General features: G+C 38.6%; 1 protein-coding gene across 3 annotated transcripts in view; it reads left to right on the top strand.

Moving 5' to 3' along the window:
- The window catches only part of adam22 (ADAM metallopeptidase domain 22), a 115403-nt gene that overhangs the window by 34381 nt on the left and 56590 nt on the right, over window positions 1-24432 (top strand). For all 3 annotated transcript variants that reach the window (XM_031903285.1, XM_031903286.1, NM_001256227.1), the window contains 1 exon segment: window positions 18845-18911. In XM_031903285.1, the coding sequence (XP_031759145.1) occupies window positions 18845-18911 (67 nt within the window).

Genomic DNA, 24432 nt, shown 5'->3' with positions numbered 1-24432 from the left:
TACATTATACTAAAAGTTACTGAAGGTAAACAGTCCCTTCTAATAAAAAAAACCAGGCAGAACACATTTATAATAAAAGTAGCTTTTGGCAGAAAGCCCAAAATACTTAACACCTGTACTTAGATACAATTGTAACTAATAAGCTAAATAGGTCTATTGGGGGAACTGAGACTTGCAGCTTAAAGAGTAATTTCACCTTTTTGTTAGCAAAACTGTAATAACCCATAAAACAAGACTGCAAAACCCCCAGAAATGTGTTCAAACTTTAAATAACCTGCCAAATTTTGTAAAAATGGGAATGGTATTTAGGAGGTGTGGGCACAAAAATGTCTTATATGTATATAGTCTTTATGCAAGAAAGTCTTAATACATGTGCCTATGGCCTAGTGCTCTGCTGCTGGGGGAGATATTTGCATGCAATTAGCCTCCTACCCGCCTAAAAACTCTACAGTAATGCATTGATATCCATGTAGTAATGCTATTTTCTGTCTGGTTGATTTCCTAAATGCAAGTTTCCTAATTATGACCATTACTGAATGTACAAAACATAGCTGTTCCAATTAGCAGACTGCAGCCTAGATTTACATTGAGAGTGCTCTTAGCATGCAGATCAGAGGATAAGCCTTACTCACTTGCTATTCACTTATTTATCTTGGCTGGGATAGAAAATGACTTTAATGATACAGTGAACTTGTTAAATTGCTTTTTTGGCCTCTTTCAGACATTTGCTGGCGGCAGTTTTTTTCCCAATTAATCCAAGTTTAAAGCCCCTTTTCATTTATGTATGTGTTTCCTTTCCAGTAAACACTATCCCCATGACCTTACTGTAGTTAGAAAGTAGATTTCTAATGCAAGTATTTAAGTCGCCTGTAATCAGGCGTTATTTTGCCTAGAAAAAAAGAAAAGGAATTTAGTTTCTTGACAGTATTCAAATACATTCTGAATAGAGACTTAGAGGATCAGGGTACAGTAATCTGCATTAATTGAGGTAGAAGGTGGGAACTTGAATTTACTAAAAAGTGTCCAGTATTTGTGGCTAAATGCGCCTGTTGGATAAATTATAATAGACCAAGGCCATGAATATCCTGTAAACTATATTCTTATAACAGTGATAAGTAATGCTATCAGTTATAAATCAAGCTTTGTGTATTGTAAAAGAAAATCATTTACCCCATGTTATGCCTTGATATGGCAAGGAACTTCTCAGAGACTTAACATCCTTATATTTTACAATAGGGGTTTATTATTCCCTGTTTTATACATTCACTGGGCTGTGTTTGTTCTTCCTGTGCTACCATTTTTAAGTACAGGCAAGGGACCTGTTGACTAGAATGCTCAGGACCTGGGGCTTTCCGTATAAAGGATCTTTCCATAATTTGGATTTTTATAACTTTATAACTTAAGTCTACTAAAAAAAAAAATAATTTAAAACATCAAGTAAATCAATAGAATTTTTTGGCTTTAATAAGGATTAATTAATTTTAGTTTGGATCAAATACAAGTGAATTATTTGATTAAAATGGCGTCTGTAGGAGATGGCCTCCAAAAGTGTTCTCCAACCAAAAGCTTCATTTTTGCATAGGAAAATACATACGTTTAAGCAACTTTCCAATATATATTAAGTACTTTGTGTTTTTTAAGTTATTTGGAAATTAATAACTATTGAAAGCAGTATTTGTTTTCCTTTTATGTCCTCTGGGTCTGACCATGATGAGTCAACAAAATGTGCAGGTCAACAAAATGTCAACTCTAACCCGTCTGCTCCCTACTCCCAGCCCAACCCAACCCAGCAAGGCGCCTGTATTTAAAGACTCGTGCCTGCCCCATCTCTAAGATGGCAAGTGTGCGCTTATAAATATAGGCTGTCAGAGGCGGAAGCCAGGAAGAGGAAGGTTGCGAGCAGGGAGGGTGTAAGGAAGAGCTCAGCCCCAACAAGCTCGCTACCTGCAAGTACTGTGTGAAGGTCAGCTTCAACCTGCCCAAACTGTATGTGTCAGGAGTCAGGTCTTCTCCAGGTATCAGCTGGCTCGCAACATTGTTTCAGGAGTTCAGATAATGTAAATAGTTTGATGCTGCTTTTTATTTACAGATTGCTTTAAAAACAGCAGAAAATCACTCTGTAGGATCTTTAGCCATCAGCACTCATTGATCTGTAAGGGACACTGAGAATGGGAACATTCTGCATGTACAGAGAGTGATGCCTGGTGTTTACTGTACAGATATACAGATCCTGCTGATCTCATTACTAACTAATTACGACAGCTTAAAAAATATTTAACAAAAAGCTAAATATTTATTTCTGGCAAACAGAGCGTAAGCCAAGAAATCAATTTTAGACTGCTGTGGAATTCATTAAAACAATTTGCAAGGACGAGTTAGTGTAGGTTAGTGTTTGTCAGTGCAGTTAAATAAATGGACATCCTGTTTGTGTAAGTATAAATGAGCAGTATTGTGCAATTTTAGACTGATGTCCCACGGGGAGATTAGTCGTCTGTGGTTAATCTCTGCTACTATTCTCCCCAAAATGCCTTTCCACCAGCAATTAAGTAAATCGCATACAGTCGCATAAAGGCATACACATTGCTAAGTTTCCTTTGCGTATGCCATCCCACCAGCGATTCCCATTATTGCCGGTGGGAGAGGATTTAGGGAGATTGGTTGCCTTCGGTAGCAAAGGTTAACCGTGGGCCACTAATCTCCACATGGGACATCACCCAAGAGTGAATGTATTCAGTAGCATGGGAATGGCAGAAACACCATCTGTGTAAATGTAATTAATTACAGGTAGCATTTATTTTCTTTAATGGGGTCAGCCTCGGGGTGCCCCAATAACAAATTCAGAGATGGGCAGGCTTATCGGATTGCCTCATACACAGGCAGATAAACTGGTGACTGTGACTAAAATTGGCCCATGTATGGCCATCTTTTCCCAGCCTTTAATTGGGAGCTATACCAACATCCTCCAAACTCCTGTATTAGCTAATTCATCAGAAAATTCTAAAATTTAATTAAATGTTTTACTCATTGTAGATGGCAAGACTGCATCTGTATGGGGTCTGGGAGTGACCTATGAGTTTTCCATGTGATTTTTTGCACATTTTGATAAAATAAGCCTTCTACTATATTGCAGTTAAGCCTTACAACAGCAGTGTGTTCAGAACACGTTCCAGTAAGCAAAATTACCGGCATTAACTCATATTTTATTAATATAAAGCTGTTGAGGAATGCTTTTACAAATGGTTTCAGGTTGTTGTCTAAATCCAATAAATAGGCAAAAGAAATATCCAGTTCTTTGCTGACATTACAGTTGTACTACTGAATACTGTCCTGTAGTAACAATTTAGTAATTCTGCTAATTAATCTACACAAAAAGAATTCTTGAGTCTGAATTTGTGAAATTCATGGTGGGATAGCGATTTTTCCAATGTTTTCCCAGGTTAATTCAGATAGACCAAGGTATATAAATAACAGAATGGGTAGCAATAAGTAGCAGTAGCAGAATGAGTAGCGATGCTCAGATAGGGTGTGTGTTGCATTTGCTACTGCCTGATTGGAACCCACTAAAAGTCTTTCATTTCCCAATTTTTGTCAATTGAATTTTAAAGGGCAATCATTTACTTGCATTTACTGACAGGTGGGGTGGGCAAAAAACAAAGGCCAAAAATATGACAAATTAGGGGTTTTAGACTTTTTACTTTTTTTTTTAAAAGAAACTGGGATACGACCTGACAAAGTATAGAATCTGCAAAGGCAATTCTTGGTAAAAGATAACAAAGTGGGAGCTTGAAGGGGATCTAAATCCAAAAAAATAATTGATATACACTTACTTAATGTGCTTCTGTGAGCAATTCTGCAGTTTGCATTTGTTTTCTTTTAGCAGTTTCTGAGATATTTGACAGCTTAAAAACATGCTTTTGGCTCAACTAACATTGAATGGCTCTCTATTGGCCAAATCATTTCCACCTCTTCTGGCTACAGTTCTCCACTGGGTACCATGGTAAAACCATACTCTTAGAATTGTAGAGGGAGCACGTGCCACAGCAGTGATAAACCTGAAAACTAATTTATGAACTTGATATGCTTTAAGTCACACTTGATACACTCTGGCCTTCAAAGAGAGCTGTTGAGCTGAAAGTCTGGTATTAGCCGTCTAAAACTGCTAATATCACAGAAATCACTACAAATATAAACTTCTTGTTACGCAATATTGCCAAAATCCGGCCCTTTCTTTCTACTGTAACAGCTAGGCTGCTCATGCACGCGCTCATCCTATCCCGACTGGACTACTGTAACCTCCTACTAACCGGCCTCCCTAACTCCCATCTTTCCCCCCTACAGTCTATATTAAATACTGCTGCCAGAATTCTCCTCCTCTCATCCAGGAGAGTTCAGGCCCCTCCCCTGCTAAAGTCCTTATCGTGGCTCCCTGTTAAACAAAGAATAGTTTACAAACTCCTTCTCTTAACCTTCAAAGCCCTCCATTCCTCTGCTCCTCACTACATCTCTTCCCTGGTGTCTCTGTACGTTCCTGGCCGACTCCTTCGTTCCTCGCAGAGCAACCGTTTGGTTGCGCCCCCCACTACTACTGCTGTTTCCCGCCTCAAACCCTTCTGCCTTGCTGCCCCTTACATTTGGAATTCCCTCCCTGATTTCCTCCGGAGAGAATCCTCCCCCAGTCTTTTTAAAACTCAACTTAAAGACTACCTTTTGGAGCACTCACCCAGCACCTGATCTGGAAACTGGCACTTATACTGTAATGTCACCCACTGTGACCTACAGCACTTACATTTGCCCATTTGTGTCTGTTAGTTACCCCTCCCATATAGATTGTAAGCTCTACGGGGCAGGGACCTCCTTCATCTTGTGTTTCTGACTCTTATTGCAACTGCACCTTGTATTTATTGTATTTATTGTTGTACTTTGTATTTATCCATTTTGTATTTATCCATTATTTTTAACCCCCTGTCTGTATTAATGAATTCTACTGTACAGCACTGCGTACATAAGTAGCGCTTTATAAATAAAGATATACATACATACATACATACAAAAGGACCACACTGAATACATTTATATCAATTATTTTGGGGTTAGATGCCCTTTAAAAATAATGGCTAAGTGGTAATTGCATTGCCCTAACTAGCAGAGAGCAAACGCTGTTGCCAGATAGGGTCTGGTAATGGCCGGTGATCCCTATGTACTTGTGGGCCCCAATCCCCCTGCCATACCTGTTGTGGGCCCCACATCTGGTTTTGCAAAATGAACACCGCTGAGTAGTTTGACTTTAATACAGCACTGCGCATTCTTGTTAACCAATCCCCCCTCCCCTTTGTCTTATGTTTGCAATGTGACTGACTCCTTAAAGAAGCAATATTTATGCGCAGTCATCTAAATAGGGACTTTTGTCTTTTTCCTCCTAGTCTCAAGGGATCCGGCTACATAATGCAGAATGCGGACATTTGAAAGAACCCATGTGGGACTTAAGCAGCAAGATAAAATATGACTTGGCTAATCGTTTTCTGGCAAATTAACTTATTTTAGTACTTGCAAGGTGCAACATTTTTTGCAGCCCACACATTAATCACTGGGGGTTAATTATAAATGCTGAAGAGTTTTGCAGGGACTAGCAGCGCACATCCTGGGGAGATACAATCTGGAACACCATGAGAAGGAACAATTTGTTAAAACCTAATGCATCATTGTGCCAATTTGTGTTATGATAAACATTGCGGTGTCAGTACCTGATCATCAGAGCAGATTAAGCATGTGCAAGGGGCTCACCAATCAGCAATACTCATATCTTGCCTTTTAGCCCTAGAAGATATTGACTGTGTTTAGAGTGATGCAAAGCAAGGATACATTTGTTTTATGCCCGTGGCAGATAACACTGAATCATGCGTAATCCTGTGTTAAATTTAATGTAACAAATCTTCCAAAGTTTCAGCAGGTCTAGAAACCCATAGCAATTATTCAGGGTGCCCAGTAAATGCTGATCTGCTGATTGGTTGCAATGGACTTCTAGCTGGTAAATGTTATTTTATTCATTAATGCTGTATTAAAGTAGAAGGAAAAGTTCTGTCAATGAGGGGTGCAAAATGTTAGGTACATTGTGAGTGAGCGATCCACTTTCCTACTTTTTTCAAAATCTCAGGGCCAACGAATGCGCAGTAATGATGAGCAAATCTGTCCTGAAAATTTGGTGAAACTGCTGATTTGGCGAAATGTGGCTGATGCTAGACTTTTTTTTGACACAACCACACCATTTTTTTGATTGCAACTTTTTCTTGCTCTGTTCATTTTGTTGCCCCATATTTTTGCGGCTGTATTGTGAAAAGATTTGCAAATTTTTTATGCATTTAGAAAAGCAAGCTGTGTTCATAAAAGCATATATCACATTGATAAGTGCTTTTTGTCAGTTTTTAAATGCAACCCTCAATTCTACGATCTGTCTGAACAAAAGTCGAGTGTAAAAACACATGTTGAGTGCAAAAATTTTGTCATGTAGATAAAACACGAATGCCATAAAACACATCTCTGAATGCTCATAAGTACAAGAAGGCAGAATATTATGGAATCAATTCGCTGATAAGTTTAGGTGCGTTTTACCTGTGTGGAAGAAGCATTTTCAGTAGTAATTTTAGGCCTATGGCATATGGTGGGTGTTCCCACTGCGTTTTTCAAAATTCTAAAATTGCCTCCTGCAAGTTCCCAAAGTGTAAAACAACTAAAAGCACAAGTACTGATACTTGCTAGACTATTGCCACCTGAAAACTGGGGAGCCACAACACCTCTTTTTAAAAAAACAAAACAAAAAAACACTAGCCCATGGTAGTCCTGCAGAGGACACTGCTATCATATTTTCAATGTTCCCTTTTGCATCAATTTAACCTGGGTACATGTGCATACTTTACAAACTGTACAGCAATCTCACAAAAAGTACTATACTACTCAACCTGGATGGCCTCCTCGCCCCTACACGCTCGTCGATGAGTGGCATGGGGGGGGGGGGGGAGAGGGGGGCAAGGGCCTGGACTCTAACATTTAGCAGACAAATTGGTAGGAAGTCTGTAATGTGTCCCAATTATACTTGATTGGTTCCTGATCAGTAGTGGTTTCTCAGCAGGAGGTCCATACATCTCTGATTAAAGAGATCTTATTAAATTTGGTGGGGCAGCCTATGCCCTAGTTCAGTGATCCCCAACCAGTGGCCCGGGGGCAACATGTTGCTCCCCAACCCCTTGGATGTTGCTCTCAGTGCCCCCAAACCAGGTAGTTATTTTTGAATTCCTCACTTGGGGCCAAGTTTTGGTTGAATAAAAACAAGATTTCTGCCCTAGTTTGTGTATGGGAAGGGCATCATTCACCAGTTTCTTCCAGTAACTTCCACTTAAAGAGAGTTGACGTTTACGTTGATGTGGGATTATCTGGTATTATCCCGCAAAAATATTCTGGATGACTTAATATAAGGAAAGGCAAAGTGGGTTTGCAAGAAGGCAGCAACATTGTCCCAATAGCAGGTAATCACAGTACAAGACTAGAAGGCATAAATGTAAATGTATAGATCTCCAGACCATTCCTCTTCCACCAGTCTTTGCAGTTAAATGAAGCTGGTAGTGTTCTTCTTCCGTCAAGTGAGGAGGCGTATTTTTCTCTCCAGAGAACATTTCCATTGGCTGTGACCTTTACACCAAAACTAGTGATTTTGCAGCTGCTTCTGGCCATATTGTGTATGTGTATGATATGTATGTGTGTTTACAAAGAATATGGTACTGTTGACAAAAGTGTTTGTTTTTTATTTCTTTAAAGTGTTATTGAGAAAGGGGCTATTGTCTTTATGTGCACCAAATGAACATTCTATGAGTAACTATAAGCCCCAGGGCTGTATACTTGAATACATAATTTTTGAGTGCCAGTGCCTTTAGGCAATTCCCAGAAAATACATTGGGAAGTGAAACAGGGCAATGAGAAATCAGGAAACAAAAACCTAGTGGGCAAAACACTAGAGATTTTCCCCATGTGGTGTAAGGCTATAGAACCCCTGTATTTAACTATTCTTCATACAGAAAAGTGAAATACCTCCCACTCTAGGGTTCCCATTCTCAGCAACAACTTACCTGCTTGATTTTGGAGGAGAGTGCTGACAGGAGTAGCAGCATCCCTTACACCTCATTGATCCTTTTCTTTTCTTGGGAACATTTCCAGTTTTGCCTCTTCATGTTCTGAGAAGCAGCTTGCTCTAATCACTTAAATAATTCACTGTCTACTGTCAATAAAAGGAAATGATGCAGCACAGAAACATGAAGGAGACAATCTTAGGCAGGCATTGGCGCTGATGCTAAAGTGGAAGCCGCAAATGAATTATCGGCAGAAATCTTACCTTTTATGTGATTACCTAGTGGCTCACCAACTCAACTATAATTCATAATGTCTATTTCTTTATTTTCTGTACCCGGCTTCTTAATATCATTTCCCTTTAAATATATACATACATTTGTGTTTCACTTGGTGGGTTATAGATATATTTGTGTACAGCTATTATATAGTTAAAAATTAGTTGTAGCTAAAAAAAATTACAGTGCTGCGTTATTAGGCTGCTATGGGTGTCACCTTAGACTGGGCGGAGCTTTGTTTTGACAGATAAAAGATGGCTGAACACAGCAGTTTATATCAAACATGCTGCTCTACATCAACGATTTTTGGCATATACAAGTAAGAGATGATAACGTACATTAAGTGGACATCGGGAGAAATGTGGCAAAATCGTTGCCTCTATGGGGAGTCTGGAAATGTCACTACATACTGTATGTGCACAAACCCCTGCTGATGTCAATAAATAATCACTGGGCATGAGTATAGGGCCCTCCCCTGATCTAAATGCTTACAGCCTATGCACAGTTCTAGTTTGGCTTTGAAGATATGAAAACCCAGAGAATGGCTCATAGTGACGGGAGACCGGGGGCTCCCGAAAACTCCTAACTTCCTGGAAAATTAAGGAAGTCAAGATGTCCATGTACGAATAAATGCTACCCCATTTTAACCACCCACATGCCAGATCAGGCTGATCTGATTCTTGGGTAACCTTTTCAGATCCTAATGCAGGCCTAGGCAGATTTAATAGAGGCCACACTGATGGGTGTAATGATTTTTTAATGTAATGAAATCAGGCCTGGACTTGAATTCAAAATAGGTACTGGCATTTCATGTAACATAGTGGCCCAAACAGCCCCCCACCTGCCCAATATGGCATCTTACATCAGCCCCTCTGGCATTTGCCAGAAGCCATAGATTCCCAGTTCGGGCATGAATGAAATTCATTTTCACCAGGGCTGTCCATTGTGAATTTCCATAACAGTCAAAAGCAGTCGGCACCTGGTGTGCCATGAGCCCTAGAAAAGAAGTCACGTTTAACATCCATTTCTAAATAGTGATAATACAAGACAAGATTTTGTGACGCTTACCTGAAATATTCATATCTGTGCTATTTATATGAATTGAATGTAATCTCTCTCTGGAAAAATATCCTGAAAATATGAAGCAGATAAATATTAATAAAGATGTTGCGTGGTAAGTGTCTGCAGCTTTTTGTAGCTGAGCCAAATGGTGCTGTGTAGGATTTACATAAATAATTTACAGAAAGCCAGAGCAGGTTGTAGGATCAGAATATGGAGGCAAAAAAAAGCAGAAGTAATTAATGGTTAAAGTGACTGGGAATATTGCTTTAGCTAGAGAATCTATGCTTCATATAAATGTATGCATTAATACACATAGAGAAACTGTTCTAAATACATTACTCTCATCAATAATGAACCTAGGCCTTCACCTGCACCCAGGAGGATGTTATCATAAAGCTTTGGGCAGAGTTCTCTTTATTTCTGCCAGTAAATACCAAATAATATTGTATTAGTGAGAAGCAGCAGGTAAGTACTTTGTATTGCAACTCATATCATATCATACCTGTCTAACCAGAAAAAAACAAAGAGCTACAATGACAAGTCGTTTGTTGAATTTACAGTGGAAAGCTAACCATGGCCATTTTATCATCCAATATTAAAAACAGGGATCCCACTTGCTAACAGCACCCTGCCAGCTCAGCAAATGCAATAACCAACTACGACTCCACCAACTTCCCAAAACCTAAGACCTATCTCATATTTATTAAGTTCTAGGCTGACGTGCCTGTAATGCTAGCTCAACTAATTTGTTGTCTGCTGAACTAAGCTTGTAGGGTTCCTTCAGGGCAAAAAACAACTAAGCGTCTAATTAATGAATCACTGATTCCAGTCCCAACTCCAGCTTATCCACCTACTTGATAAAAATCCTGAAGCAGGGCAAACCGAATGTAGCAGGCCATCAGTAGACATTTTTCTTCTGTAAGAGCTTGGCTACACAAGGAAAATCTAACGCCGTAAGACAAAGAATAGTCACTTTGCAATGAAAGGGAAAGTAAAGGTTTAATTGCTGGGGGATACAAAATATTAGTCATCCCCATATCTGAAATGTGGATTGGTACCCCTGTTCACTCAAAAGTGTACCAGTCCAAAGTACTTCTGTAGGAGTACAGCATCACAATTCTCTTCCGCTTTTCCATTCTTCTCTTTGGCCCCGAGCGAGCATGTAGTAGAATGAAAAACTGGCTTTTTGCTTCTACATTCAGCAGGTGCACCCAGACCAGGACTGAAGAGAATAAATAAATGAAAAAAACGATGGCACTTAATAAAAATATATACTATAGCCTTTAAAAGTTGTACCAACCAGATAACTCATAGGGGTTGATTTATCAAAATGTAAGTTTAGAACTTAATTCAGAAAAACTCACCCTTGTTCCATTCAGTTCTATGGAATTTTCAAAAACATATTTATGAATGGATCAAAGTTAGAACTCACCATTTGATAAATACCCTTCTAAAAATTCCATAGGAATGAACTGAACAAGGGTGATTTTTAATGTTCTAAGCTCTTTACTCACATTTTGATAAATCTGCCCTATAGTGTCTCAGGCATCCCTCGAGAACTGTGTAATCATGATCTATAGTGATTCTCAACTTCTGCTGGTTGTCTGGAAGTTGCACAAAGTTTCTGCACAATTTTGGGAGTACCTTGGTTTATGTTCCATTATTTAGTTCAATAAATGTAATTAAAGGGAAACTGTAATGATTTTTCTGAGGTACTTTTTATTTCTAAATTACACTGTTTACATAGCAAATAATTCACTCTACCATTTAAAATGTTATTCTTGGACCAATAAATGTATTTGTTTTAGCTGTAATATTGGTGTGTAGGCGCCATCTCAGTGCATTGTGCCTGAGTCTGAGCTTTCAGAAGGAGCCAGCGCTACGCATTAGAACTGCTTTCAGGTAACCTATTGTTTCTCCTACTCCCATGTAACTGGAGGAGTCCCAAGCCGGACTTGGATTTCTTACTATTGAGTGCTATTCTAAAACCTACTGGGAGCTGCTATCTTGCTCCCTTCCCATTGTTCTGCTGATTGGCTGCTGGGATGAGGGTGATATTAACTTGCAGCTCAGCAGTTAAGTGTGACTGAAGTTACTGAAGTTTATCAGAGCACAGGTCACCAGGCTGTGGCACCCTGGGAAATAAAGAATATGGCTAGCCCCATGTGAAATTTCAAAATTAAATATTCTGAGTTTTTGAAAAATGGATTTCAATGCAGGATTCTGCTGGAGAAGCTCTATTAACTGATGTGTTTTGAAAAAAAATGTTTTCCCATGACAATATTGCTTTAATATATTAAGGTATGGTCCCACTACACAAAGTCCCTATTGCAAAGACATAAAAAAGTCTCCTAAATATTTTCTTTCACACAAGGACAGCATGGTCTCTAATGAGGATGGAATTATTTTGCTTTATAAACTTTATACTGAATAGAAACTGAAGTTAAGAACAGACTGTGAAGAATTCAGAGGGGGTATAAAAGCTTGTACTGTATGTGTGTGAGTCAGCGTGTGTGTGCATCCATCTGTGTAAATGTCTATATATAAATATAGGCCATGTTGTGGCAGCTTCTCTTAATGACTTTGCTCTATGGGGTATGTTTCATAAAGATCCACACTCTGCTTTTCATTTTTAAAGACAGGCAACAGAACAGTTGCAGGGAGTTTGATTGGCCCTTTGAAATCAATGGCCTTCTATCACAATCTGTATGGCTGGTTCTAGCACTGGAACCAGTGTGACTGACTGCAGGATATATATTGGAGATTATGTACAAGTGAAAACTCATTCCTTAGTTGGAACATTTCATTTCAGATTTGTCCCTGACATTGAACTCATCCAAAAGGCAAATATGTCAATCAGCAGTTAGCAACATGGTACATTCCAAGAGACTAACATGTACCCCTGATCACCAGAAAGGCTGCACATTGTATGTTACTCAGTGTTATCCTTGCCCTTATTTCTATTGCTCAGACCATGAAGAGATCTGGAGATTCTATTAGTCCTGCTGTCAGTCTCAGCAATGGAAACAAAATATCATTTGTGTGACACCTTATACTATATGTGAGCAATAGTACATATATAGTACACATATAGTACTAGTACATATATAATTCATATAATAGTTCACATAAGATATGTACTATTTATAGGTAGTTGGTAACTTTAAAGGGGCACTGACAGTTTTCCTGATTTCATGCCATTTAGAGCTACTATTATTTATAGAATTTAACCCAACCCATAACAACACATCATCGGCAGAATTTATTTATATATCGCCAGCAAGTTACGCAGCACTGTAACTCAATTTATAACAAAATAGGATCTCACAATAATTTAACAAACAAGGATTACAGACTAAAATAGGATCAGAGGGCCCTGTTCACAAGAGCTTACACTCTATAGAATACTTATCATTCCCTTCTAAATAAAGAACAATACATCAGAGCAGGCTACTGTCAGTGTACATGGTTTGACTTTTAGCATTAAAATATTCTGGCATTTCCAGATGAATCCCCCCCCCCCACCCTGTGTTTGCCATGATTATTCATGAGACAAGTGGTATTGGGCGTTACTTGGCTTTTTTTATAGGAACACAAATAAAGCCATGTCTGACATTTGCCTTAGAGGCTGATTTATCAGCGTCTGAATTTGTATTCTTTACATTTTGAGTTCAAAAACTTCCTGATTAGAATTATTCAAAAAACTCAAATGATGTTGATATTTATTAAGCATAAAAATGAGTATGGCCTCTGCGCTTTATCTGGTATCTCTTAACCTATTTTGCCTGCCATGGGGTACTGCTCCCCATTTTCTTAACACTGCATCTGTTTGGTACAAAGGAACTGAAAGACTGGGCTTCAAATCATGGAGACTATAAAATGGATTTTGAATTATAAATCTGCAAACTGGGGTATGGGATTATATAGGACTTTATGTGGGGCTTAAATGGCTGGTGTTATTGCAGTGTAATGAGTAAAGTCAAATAATATCTACACTTATCTTTTTCTCATATCTAGTAACAGGATTTCAGGTAAAGAGCTTACTCCACAGAATCATCCATGGTCCATTAAACCTGCAGCTCAAGTTACTCCCTTCTCGATATGCTGCTGACTGCAGAAAGTACATTAAAATAAAGGCAACTTATTGCATAACCATTTTCATTTTAGGGTTTTGGTTAGCAAACTGTCTAGTGTAACTGGATTCCACTATTTATACTGAGATGTAATAGTAGCAGTGCTCTGCTGAGTGGTATGCATGATTATATTTCATGGGATCCCTTATCGGAAAACCCGTTATCTAGAAAGATTCAAATTAGGGGAAGGCCATCTCCCATTAGAAGCAAATTATTCTAATTTTTAAAAATAATTTCCTTTTCTCTGTAACAGTAGCTTGTATTTGATGGTAAATAACCTGCATTAATTCATATCAGAGGCAAATCAGTCCTGTTGGGTTTATTTAATGTCTATATATTTTAGCAGCCTTTAAGGTAAGGGGAAACAAATTATAGAAAGATCTCTTATTTGGAAAACCCCAGGTCCCAAAAATTCCCGATAATAGATCCTTTACCTTTATAGGAATTTTCTAACACATTGACATCAAACCCGTAAATGTTGCTGGTTGATCATTCTGGGTGCTTGTAGTTCATATACTGGTATGGAACCCGTTACCCAGAAACCCATTATCCAGAAAGTTCTGAATCACGAAAAGGCAATCTCCCATAGACTTCATTTTAAGGAAATAAGTCAGAGTCTTTTTCTTTGTGATAATTAAACAATACATTGTACTTATTCCTAACTAAGATATAATTAATGCTTATTGGATTTATTTAATGTTCAAATTATTTTTTAGCAGGCTTAAAGTATGGAGATCCAAATTATGCAAAGATCCCTTATCCAGAAAACCCCAGGTCCCAAGCATGCTGGATGACAGGTCCCATACCTGTATTTCAAACCCTTGGCCTAATCTGATTGCAGTCAGTCTATCAGGAATGACAAAGCTATGGGCCTGACCAGTACCCGATATACAGACTTTGGTATAGAAGAGGAATGGCCTGCCATATAGTGTATGATTTCCCATGTGTATTAAGGGGTCATTCATATGCCTCCCCCCAAGTCTTTTGAATTGGACACTGCCTAACACATGGTGCATTGTATATTAGTCCTTTAGAGTCTGTTTCGAAATGTTGTTTCTTTTTCGCTCCAAATGTTATGCAGAGCAGTTAATTGCTTTAGTCAGGAATCCAGTTGGAATGCTTGACAACTTGCACCCATTTCTCACAACAGAATTTGTTGGTCTACATCTGTAGAAGTGACTACATATATATGATTAGGGCCTGTTTTACCTATATGGCTGCAAATTTGCGGTAGCCTTCAGAAAACATCTCTAATCAATCTTGTGTAGTTGATATCTTACTGGCTTGCATAACTTACTGCATTATTGCAGTTTTGTCCATCTGTTACTACCAGGCCTGTCAGATAGGCAAGTATTGTCTCTTCTTCTTTATCCACATAGCATTTTTATTTAGGGATAGATAGCATTCTTCTAATAACAATGGCAAACTCTCTGTATGTGCTGTTTACTTGGTGATCACATGAGAGAACATAAATCAGAATTTCCTTCTTTCATGTATCTGGCTACTGAAGTATGAACTTTTCTCTTGTGAATCACATAAGACTGTTTAAAAAACAAGGACAAGCCTATTAATGGTATGGCAGAGAGCAACAACGTTAGATGGGGTATCAAATCAATTGGTTCCACTGAAAAAATGTCCTGTACCAAACCTCATATAATGGGATATTGCCCCCACACATGTCACTAGAGACATTAGCTGAAGATATTTCGGTGACATGAGACTCTTGTTGCATTTTGCAAGTGTCCCACACAGTAATCTATGGTTGGGCATCATGGTTGCCAGTGAATGAATTAGACAAAGATGCTCATGACGTATATGTCTGAATGACAATTCTAAAACTAATTTTGAAAAACCTTTAAGACATCCTCATGATTGACAGTGAAGCCTTGAGAAATAAGAATTTAGTGTTTTATATAGTAATAATTTATATATATTGAATTTAAACAGATTGGTTACTGTGACTGTGTAACAAATATAGTTTGGAAAACAGTAGGACATTAGAATTGTATTAATTTTCTTCTATTAGTATTATATTCAAGTGCCACACTCTGTGGTTATTAATGTCACCTTGGCTTTGATTTATTGGTTCTTAAATATCTTCAAGTAAGACATAACCTTGTGGGTATAGTCGTGCCTCCTAAATTAAATGACTTGGCTCTCGAAGGCTTATCTCTGCCTGTGTGGATCTCGGTAGACAATTACCTGCATTCTGACTGCTTGCTTTTTTTTTTTTTTACCATACAGTAACATTTTTGGATATAAATGATAGAAGAGATACATATTTTATTTCCAGCTCCACGCTTAGTTTAGTGGGGCACGGAGGTGGAGCGGCTTTCTCTGCGCCTTCTGATCATAATAGATGAACCTGGCCCAGTTTTGCACAACAAACCTTAACAGATAAAACTGTTTCATAAAAATGTGTGAAATGAAGTTACAGCGAGTCCAGATTATATTTACAGACTGTGTCGCTGAGTCGCTCCAGTTTGTATGTTCTTCATGTGCTTGCATGGGAGTCCTCCAGACACACTAGTTTCCATTGGAATATCATGTGATGCACTGAATGCTGCTAGGGTTGCCACCTATCTGGTTTTGAACAGGGCAGTCTGGCTTTCAAGTGCCCTCTGGTTCAAAATGTTCTGAGAACTTTGAGTGAAGCAGTAACCCTCACCTGATGTCAAAGCCCTGCTTATGATGTAATCAGTTCTGCCATCTCCATAATCAATCCCACCCCTGATGTCATTAAGCCCTCCCCCAATGTCAATCAGTGCATTGCCAACTTTAAGGGTGAAGACACACAGGACTACCTGGTAGCAGCTACGTGTCACGGCTACTAAATGCCAGAAAATACCATGCCATGGACAATACTGAGAATCAGTAAATGATCAATATTGTCTTTTTTAGTAGCTGCTACTAGTAGCTCTGTGTGTCTTCACCCTAAATGGACGCTAGTATGAGTTGCAAAAATTTGGTAGGAACCTTAGATTGTAAACTCAATTTGGAAAGGACTAATGTAAATGAATGTAATATGTTATAATAATAACTGGACTGCCTGTATGACATGGCTTGACCCCTCCTGCCCCTAGAAAAGCCCATGGAGACTATTAACTGTATGAGCAGAGGTTGCACAATATAGTTAATGGTGCATAGAAAATGTAATGCATGCATGCTTTCCTGTGCATTACAACTGCATCCTCTCTCATTATATTAAGTCATGCTATGTCTAAAAACAGAGTGCTCTTTGTATTGATCCTAGAGTTAGTAAGGTTACTTGGACATTTAGGGGAAATTTAAAATTCAATTTGTGCTTTAATAATGTAGTAACATTTAAAAAGCAGGGTCCTTATGGCCTACCAAATTGTTATTTTTATGCCATTGAAGGCAGTAAGGGGTACTGTTATTCTGGTCCAGGTTGACCTAATAGTTTTGATTCTTAAATAAGGCAGATATATAAATTAAATATAAGCCACATTATGGCTGGAGTTTGTTATCACATTTACATTCTAATAGTTTTTGCCTTATTATGGCATACAAATTGCTCTACTCTAACTTTGTCTGTATTGGGAGTATTTTGGGGCTTTTATACAGAGCATATTAGGGTTCATTTACACCTGGAGTGGGGACAAGGGACAAAGTGTATCCTTCTTTTAGTATTGTCTTTTGAGACAACCCCCTAGTGACATGTTGGAACTGCTGTCATGTCTAGGCTGGCACTTGCACACTACTCATCAGAGCAGACTGAGCATATACTATGGGGCTTGCCGAGTGCAATAGTGTATAGGGGCGCAAGAAGCTTTTATGAATGGCATCAATGCACACTTACTATTGCATGTTTTTGCATTTGCATTTTTTGCCAAATCCTCATTTTAATGTCAGACCTAATCTAGATGCTTTTTCTGTTTCTCCAACTCTTCCCTTTTCTGCCCCCCTCATGTTCTTGATTTCATTTGTGAAATTACTACCTTGCAAATGAAAAACCCTCCCAGGCTGCCAACGCTTATGCTTCAGAGAGGCAAACATAATAATTTTTAGGCTGCTGAATCTAAAGGACAAGCTTTCATAGCTTCCTAGACCTGTCTGGTTTTCTGTGCTGGGAAAGAGCTTGTATTTAAATGTGTCCTTTATTAAACCCCATTGGTGGCAGTGAACAAGTGAATTCAGGTTGGCTGTTAAATATTGTTGTCAAAGAGTAGAATGTGCGGGGAATGTCCTGCCATAACAAAAGAGTCAAAATATACCTTTCCCCATCCTTTGGGGATATATGTATATATATAAACATTTATTAAAAGGTGGTTAGAGTGTGGACTGGCTTAATGGCCTATGCATGGACCCCTTTCAATAGTTTGCCCAAAAGATATTCGGCCAACATTGGCCAGATATCTTTTGGGAACGTTTTAAAATTTCATCTGATGGGGACCATATTTGCATATTAATTTGGTCTCCTCCCTGTGGTTTATTGCCCCCCAGGCCAGTGATCTGATCATCCCCATTTATCCCTGCACATGAAAGGCCAAATCAGGAAAAGATCTGCTTCCCAAGTGAGTGAATGTATTTGTGTATGGCCAGTTTTACTGTGATAATTTCAGTATTTTTTTGTCCGTGCAACAACACAAGTCTGAAGGTTGTTACGCAGAGCAAAGAATTCTTAGTTCCTTCTAATGTCCGTAAACATGTACAGTAGGTAGGAATATATTATTTATTATTATGCATGAGTGATGTCGCGGCAGAATATAACATTGTTTGCAGGCCATTTATGATATTAATCATTAATGTTAGTCATGTATTATAAATAAACAATGCTCATCATCATCACATAAATAATCAGCAAGAGATGAATGGAGAGTGCAGTTGTAGGCATTTATATTTAGCATTTTGATTGCCTTGTTCTTTTGCCCTGGGCCTTCTCCAGTCTCTCCCAGTCTCTCCCAGACTCAGGGTTTCACTCGGCAACAGAACAAAGAGCATCAGCCATAGACTGAGCTTTTCCCATTCAAGTGAACTGGAACCAATGCTCTGAAGATATTTATCACTCAGACAATACTAAGAATACTCAGTTTTGGCATGAAATTAACATTGCACTAGGCCTCTGAAATTAATTGTTCTTGTTTTTAATACATTGGACAAGATGAAAAGCCATAAAAGCTATTATGGAACTAATTTATTAACGCCACATATCTGTTCAGTAATAAATATACACTTAATAAATAAAGTATTATTCTTCCTTAATTGATCTCTTTGTGTTTTTGCTTTCTTCTAACACAGTGACTTGTTGTCTTCAGAGTACCGAGAAAGACATGTAACACAGGATGGGAAAACAGTGGAGTTTAAAGTAAGTCATGGTTTTCTGTTAATTTTATCACACATCCTATCTTTATTTCCACTGATAGTGGACTCATCAGCAAATTGCAGCTCATGATAGTCCCTTGGACAATGATTTGCTTTTGGGAAAGGTGATCATTGATATGCACAGGTGCAAAGTAGACCATTGGTCTGGGGAACAAGATATGGATCACAGAAGATCTGAGGTGTTGAGGAGGATGTTGTGAGAAAAGCTCCTACTTGTGGAGAAAGTAAATAAGATCTGTCCATACAAACATATGTATATAATTATTTTTTTTCAAAACTCCTGGTATATAAACTATTGTTCTGTAATGTAAGCTGTCCAACAGAGATCTTCAGCTGGTACCATTCCCAGCATTCTGTTGGGAAAGAGTATAGAAAGCTAAAGTTGTAGACAAGCCTGTATAAGAGACACTAACCCAGAGAGCTAAAACTGAAGAAGCTGCTCGGATGAGTACTGAAACGTCTTCATTGATTACTTAACAAGTCCAATTGCTTTAGATTTATTTATACTAGATATACTATGACCTGGATGAATGAAAATCTTCATAGTCATAACCCAGAGAGGTTTTATTTTCAGGGTGCGCCTTGGTCATTTTGCCCATGTCCTCATCTGAACTTCTGTTCTTATCAAAGTTACCTATTTATGTTGATTTCTGGTGCATTTACAATGCTTTGCAATGGTGGCAGTTAACTCAATTTTGGGTGCAAATTACTGAGAGCCGTGACTGGGCTGTGACTGCAGGTGTTGAGCTGTCCCTGTTTTACTGCATAGGTAAAGTCTAATGCAAAAATATCAGTATGTGTATTTGTTTATATTGCAGATATGAAAATGCCACTGTTCATTTGGATTATACTTTATTTATGTGTATATCATCATCTATATGTGAACAGGTAAATGTTTCATTATTCAGTCGCAGTAAGATGGCTTGTCTGTTGTGTAGCCAACAGTGCACTTGGCCTGCCGATAAAATCCCAGCTGATAATCAACCCCTGTATTCAGTGTGCCTGCACCCAGTCCGCGCAGTGGCTCCGGGTGCAGGCACAGGGGTATGCTGAACAGAGCATAGAGCCTGATTCTCAGCCCGTGGTTATCCGCAGGCTAAGAATCAGCCTGGTGTGCCATAGACCTTATTAGACCTCAAAAACTAAATCCTAGCTATCAAAAATTATGAACAATAACGCACTGAAATTAAAAAACGGGTAGGGAGGGGCATTTGTGTAGTAAATGCAGACAAAAACTAATGGTATATTCTATTCAGTAAACATTTTTAGAGTGTTACAGTGTATTGAAGAACATCAGGAACATCTGAAAGGCCACACGGGCTAGGTATCCATAATTAATGCATTACCCCGCTCTGTTACAGCCCCAGTCATCTTGTATAGAAAGGGTCCCATAACTCCAGCCAGGCATCACAGATATATTTGGAAAGCGCAATCATTACATAAGAAATAGAGCAAGCATAAAGGATCTGCCTCATTAGCTCCCAGCGACAAACACTGGGTAATATTTCTTACTGCATTTGTCACAGATTTGTTTACACAAGGAGATTTAGCAATTTGGTTTGAGGAAAACAATTTGTTAGATATCTCTTTTGTAAATAGCAATTTCACCTACCAGCGATTAATTCTTGTTAGACATAATCCTTAATTCCTGGAATAAAAATTAGCTCCATTAAGGGTGCAGTGTAGATGGTGCTTAGATCAAAGGGGCTTTCTAAGCCTTTATTTCCAGCCTTTTTGTGATCTTATCTGAAACCCTGCAGAAAATGACATTTAAAAAAAAAAAAAATGATATATAATGTCAGTGGCATAACTAGATGTTACTGGGCCCCACAGTTAGAGACCCAACATTTTGGTAAGTTGACTTTTTCTAGTAAGATATATTTAAATTGCTCATTAATTAGGGCCTCATTGGGCCCTCTACATACCCTGCCCCCCCCCCCCCCAATTGCAGGGTTTGCTTCCTCTGTAGTTATGCCTCTGTATAATGCATATTATGTAGACCATATAGCTGTAACTAACGGCACCATTAGGGTAGTGGGACATGGGGAGATCCCAGGTATTTTTACCTGCAATTCTTTTTAATTCTAAAAAAACATTCCATGAAAAACCCTGAAATTGCTCTCCGTTGTGCTCTGCAGGCAATGGCAGATTCAGTGAATTTGTGTGTTTTTGATAGAGATTCACTGGATCCTGAATCTGGTTTGGGATTTGGCCAAATCTAAGAGCACGTTGTAATTGGTTCCCTTGAAACTAAGTTTTTAGCAAAAGAAAAGTGTCCGGGAAAGTGTCTGACATCAGCTCGTATTCTAGTGCCCCGTGAGGATCACTTAAAAAGTACCAGTTCCTGGGCTCCTCAGGTGGTTGTCAAGTGCAGAATTCTGACACTTTCATTACATCCTCACAAAGGGCAAATGTTTTCCTAAGGCTTTATAGATTTCCTATGGGTGCTAAGCGTAGGGCGGAGCCGAAAGTGTTTGCAGCAATTATGAAGTGCCTCGCCTAACGAGTTGAAAATAGTATAAGTTGGGTGCTTATTAATCAAATATTAAAACTAGAGTTTACAAAAGTTCATCAGAAGGAAATTTCACTACTCCCTATTTACTTGTACAGGTATGGGACCTGTTATCCAGAATGCTCGGGACCTGGGGTTTTCTGGATAAGGAATTTTTCCTTAATTTGGATCTCCATACCTTAAGTTTGCTAAAAATCATTTAAGCATTAAATAAACCCAACAGGATTGTTTTGCCTCTAATAAGGATTAATTATATCTTAGTTGGGATCAAGAACAAGGTTCTGTTTTATTATGGGAACTAGCACTTATATTGTAGTGTCACCCACTGTGACCTACAGCACTTATATTTGCCTATTTGTGTCTGTGAGTTACCCTCCCATATAGATTGTAAGCTCTACGGGGCAGGGACCTCCATCCTCTTGTGTCTTAACTTGTTGCAACTGTATCTTGTATTTATTTGTATTTATTGTTGTACTTTGTATTTATCTCTTATTATCTTAATAACCCCCTGTTTGTATTAATGTATTCTACTGTACAGTGCTGCGTACATAAGTAGCGCTTTATAAATAAAGCTATACATACATACATTACAGAGAAAAAGGAAATCATTTTTCAAATTAGAATTATTTGCTTATAATGAAGTATATGGGAGATGGCCTACCATAACGGGTTTCCGGATAAGGGATCCTATAATCCTGGATAAGGGATTAGGGACAAGGTGAAAATACAGCAAACCCTAAACAGGTGAGCTGAGAATGGTGAACTTTTCATCTAGCAAACAGTGTTCAACTCTTTAATAAATATTCCCCAAGGTGTTTACTATAAGGAAAATGAACAATGTTTACTTTTGACAGCTGCCGGAGCTAGTAAAATACCTGTTAGCTATTTTCCCGCAGCCATATAGCTAAATAATAATGAGTACAAATTGCTTGCATTCACAGATGACAAATACATTCAAATAGCTTAGTACAATCTTATGTTTCCAATAGAAACCAGCAGTTTTTGGCATCTCATTTCTGTTGTCTATGGCAACTCTTACATCAGTCAGCTATATAAAATACCTGTGTGCCCTAGAAATATCCACACCTCCATTCCATTAATATTTAAAGCAGCATTAATATGGTTGCTGTGTAAGAAAAAGGCCTTTTGGCAGTTAAATGCTTATCCATCAACGAAAGCAGTTGCAGCTTCTTAGAAACAGAGCTAGCCTATTGTTTATTCAACACTGAGCCTATGAGGCAATGCCAGTCTGTGCTGTACAGATCCCCTTTAATTCACAGGCTATGGAATTCCTTGTGCGCTGGGCAAGAGGACGTGAGCTGACTGGTAGTGAAACTTTCAATGGACCTCAAAGGGTTGACGATCAAATACACAGAGAGAAAAAAAAGAAGAGAATAAAGAAGCGAAAGAAAGGCCCTTGGAAATCCATACAGGGTGCAGTGATGTCATTTTAACTTAATAAATAGGGTCAGTTCAAGAGGGATTAACTCCTTATCTGCCACCAGAATCTGCAGTGTATTGCCTGTATTGTTGATAAGACATCCAAATCACCCAATGCCATTTTATATGCAGATGTTAGAATGCATTATGAAGAGGGCGTAACTAGAGACTTATTGGCACAGTTGGTGCAGGCACCCCTCCTCACTGGCTAACAGATATTTAATCCCAAAACCTCTATTTAACCATGTCCGTTACCCCTGATCTAAGATCTTATTGTTGGATCCTCCTAAGGTCTCAATGATTGGCTGCTGTTGCAACATTTGAAGCTCTGCTCTGCATATATGTTTATACAGATGTAGCATCTTCCTAGAACAGGAATATATCCTGAACCTAATAGGTGATTTTATTTTACAACTGGGAAAAGAATTCTACAAATACTGTACATGTAAAGACTGAAAGAATTAACAACAGCTGATACATGGAACAGGGTTAAAGCAGGGGTAGCTGTTGGAGGGATAATACAGAGAAGAAGGAAAGGAGATAAAGGGAAAATGACGGGGTTGGCTTAGATAGAATGAAGATATCATTGGGACCCCACAGCTACACTCCGTTACATATCCATACTTTGTATATAAGTACAATAAAAGGAAGTGTCTCATTCTGCACTTTCCTTATGGCCACGTGCTGGCTAGACCATCACACTAGCACTTATTATCTGAGTGTTTTATGTTAAAGAGAATGGAGCGCATCTCTTCAACTTACTGGCCCTTTATCCTTAATGCCTTTGGTATTGTTAATAATTTATAAAAGAACAATAAAATCTGTATTCTCTCGGGTTACTCAGTGAATATAAGGAAAAATCTAGGAGACAACACCATAGTTAGATAAGGGAAACTGAACATTAAATCAGACTTTTATGACCAAGGCCATACGTGCTTATCATAGTCAACACACAGGGTTTGACTATCTGAAGGAAATACTATCAGACAGTTTTATAAAGGCAGTTAATTTTTATCTTAGGAACACTGAACAAGTAATGTAGGAAATGTTTGCACCAGGGCTAGTAACCGACGGCAACCAGATGCTTGCTTTATCTGCCATTTCAGTCCAGAATAAGTGGAAAGTAGTATTTTATGCTATAGGCAGAAGTAGCAACAGCCACTGCCATGTAAGTGTAGCAAGGAAACCTGACTGATAAATAATACAGATGCTGCTAGATTGTGGAGAATAAGTGTACCTGTCAAGGACCACTCTTTCCTTTGGCAATGCTGCATCAAGGCTTCCCTGTACATCATAGGTTGCAAAGTGATCCCAAATTGTTCCCAGCGACTTTATGCACCCCACTCCTACAGCGCCTACATATGAGCTCTTTATGTAGCCTCTTTATTTGGGAGGTTTTTTTTCTTTTGTGCCAATAGAGCTCCCTGAGGTCCAATGCAACTGGTGCTGTCACAAACCCTGCACTCCCTGTTAACTTCCTACTTAGCCGTAGGAATTATTCCTTGACCAAGTAAAGCAAAAACAAAGATTTTACACCATGAAAGATATTGTT

The sequence above is a fragment of the Xenopus tropicalis genome, chromosome 6 (genome assembly GCF_000004195.4).
Source record: "Xenopus tropicalis strain Nigerian chromosome 6, UCB_Xtro_10.0, whole genome shotgun sequence".
NCBI classification, from domain to species: domain Eukaryota; kingdom Metazoa; phylum Chordata; class Amphibia; order Anura; family Pipidae; genus Xenopus; species Xenopus tropicalis.
The sequence above is the reverse complement of the archived record's forward strand: the minus strand, read 5'-3'. Positions and strand labels throughout refer to the sequence as shown.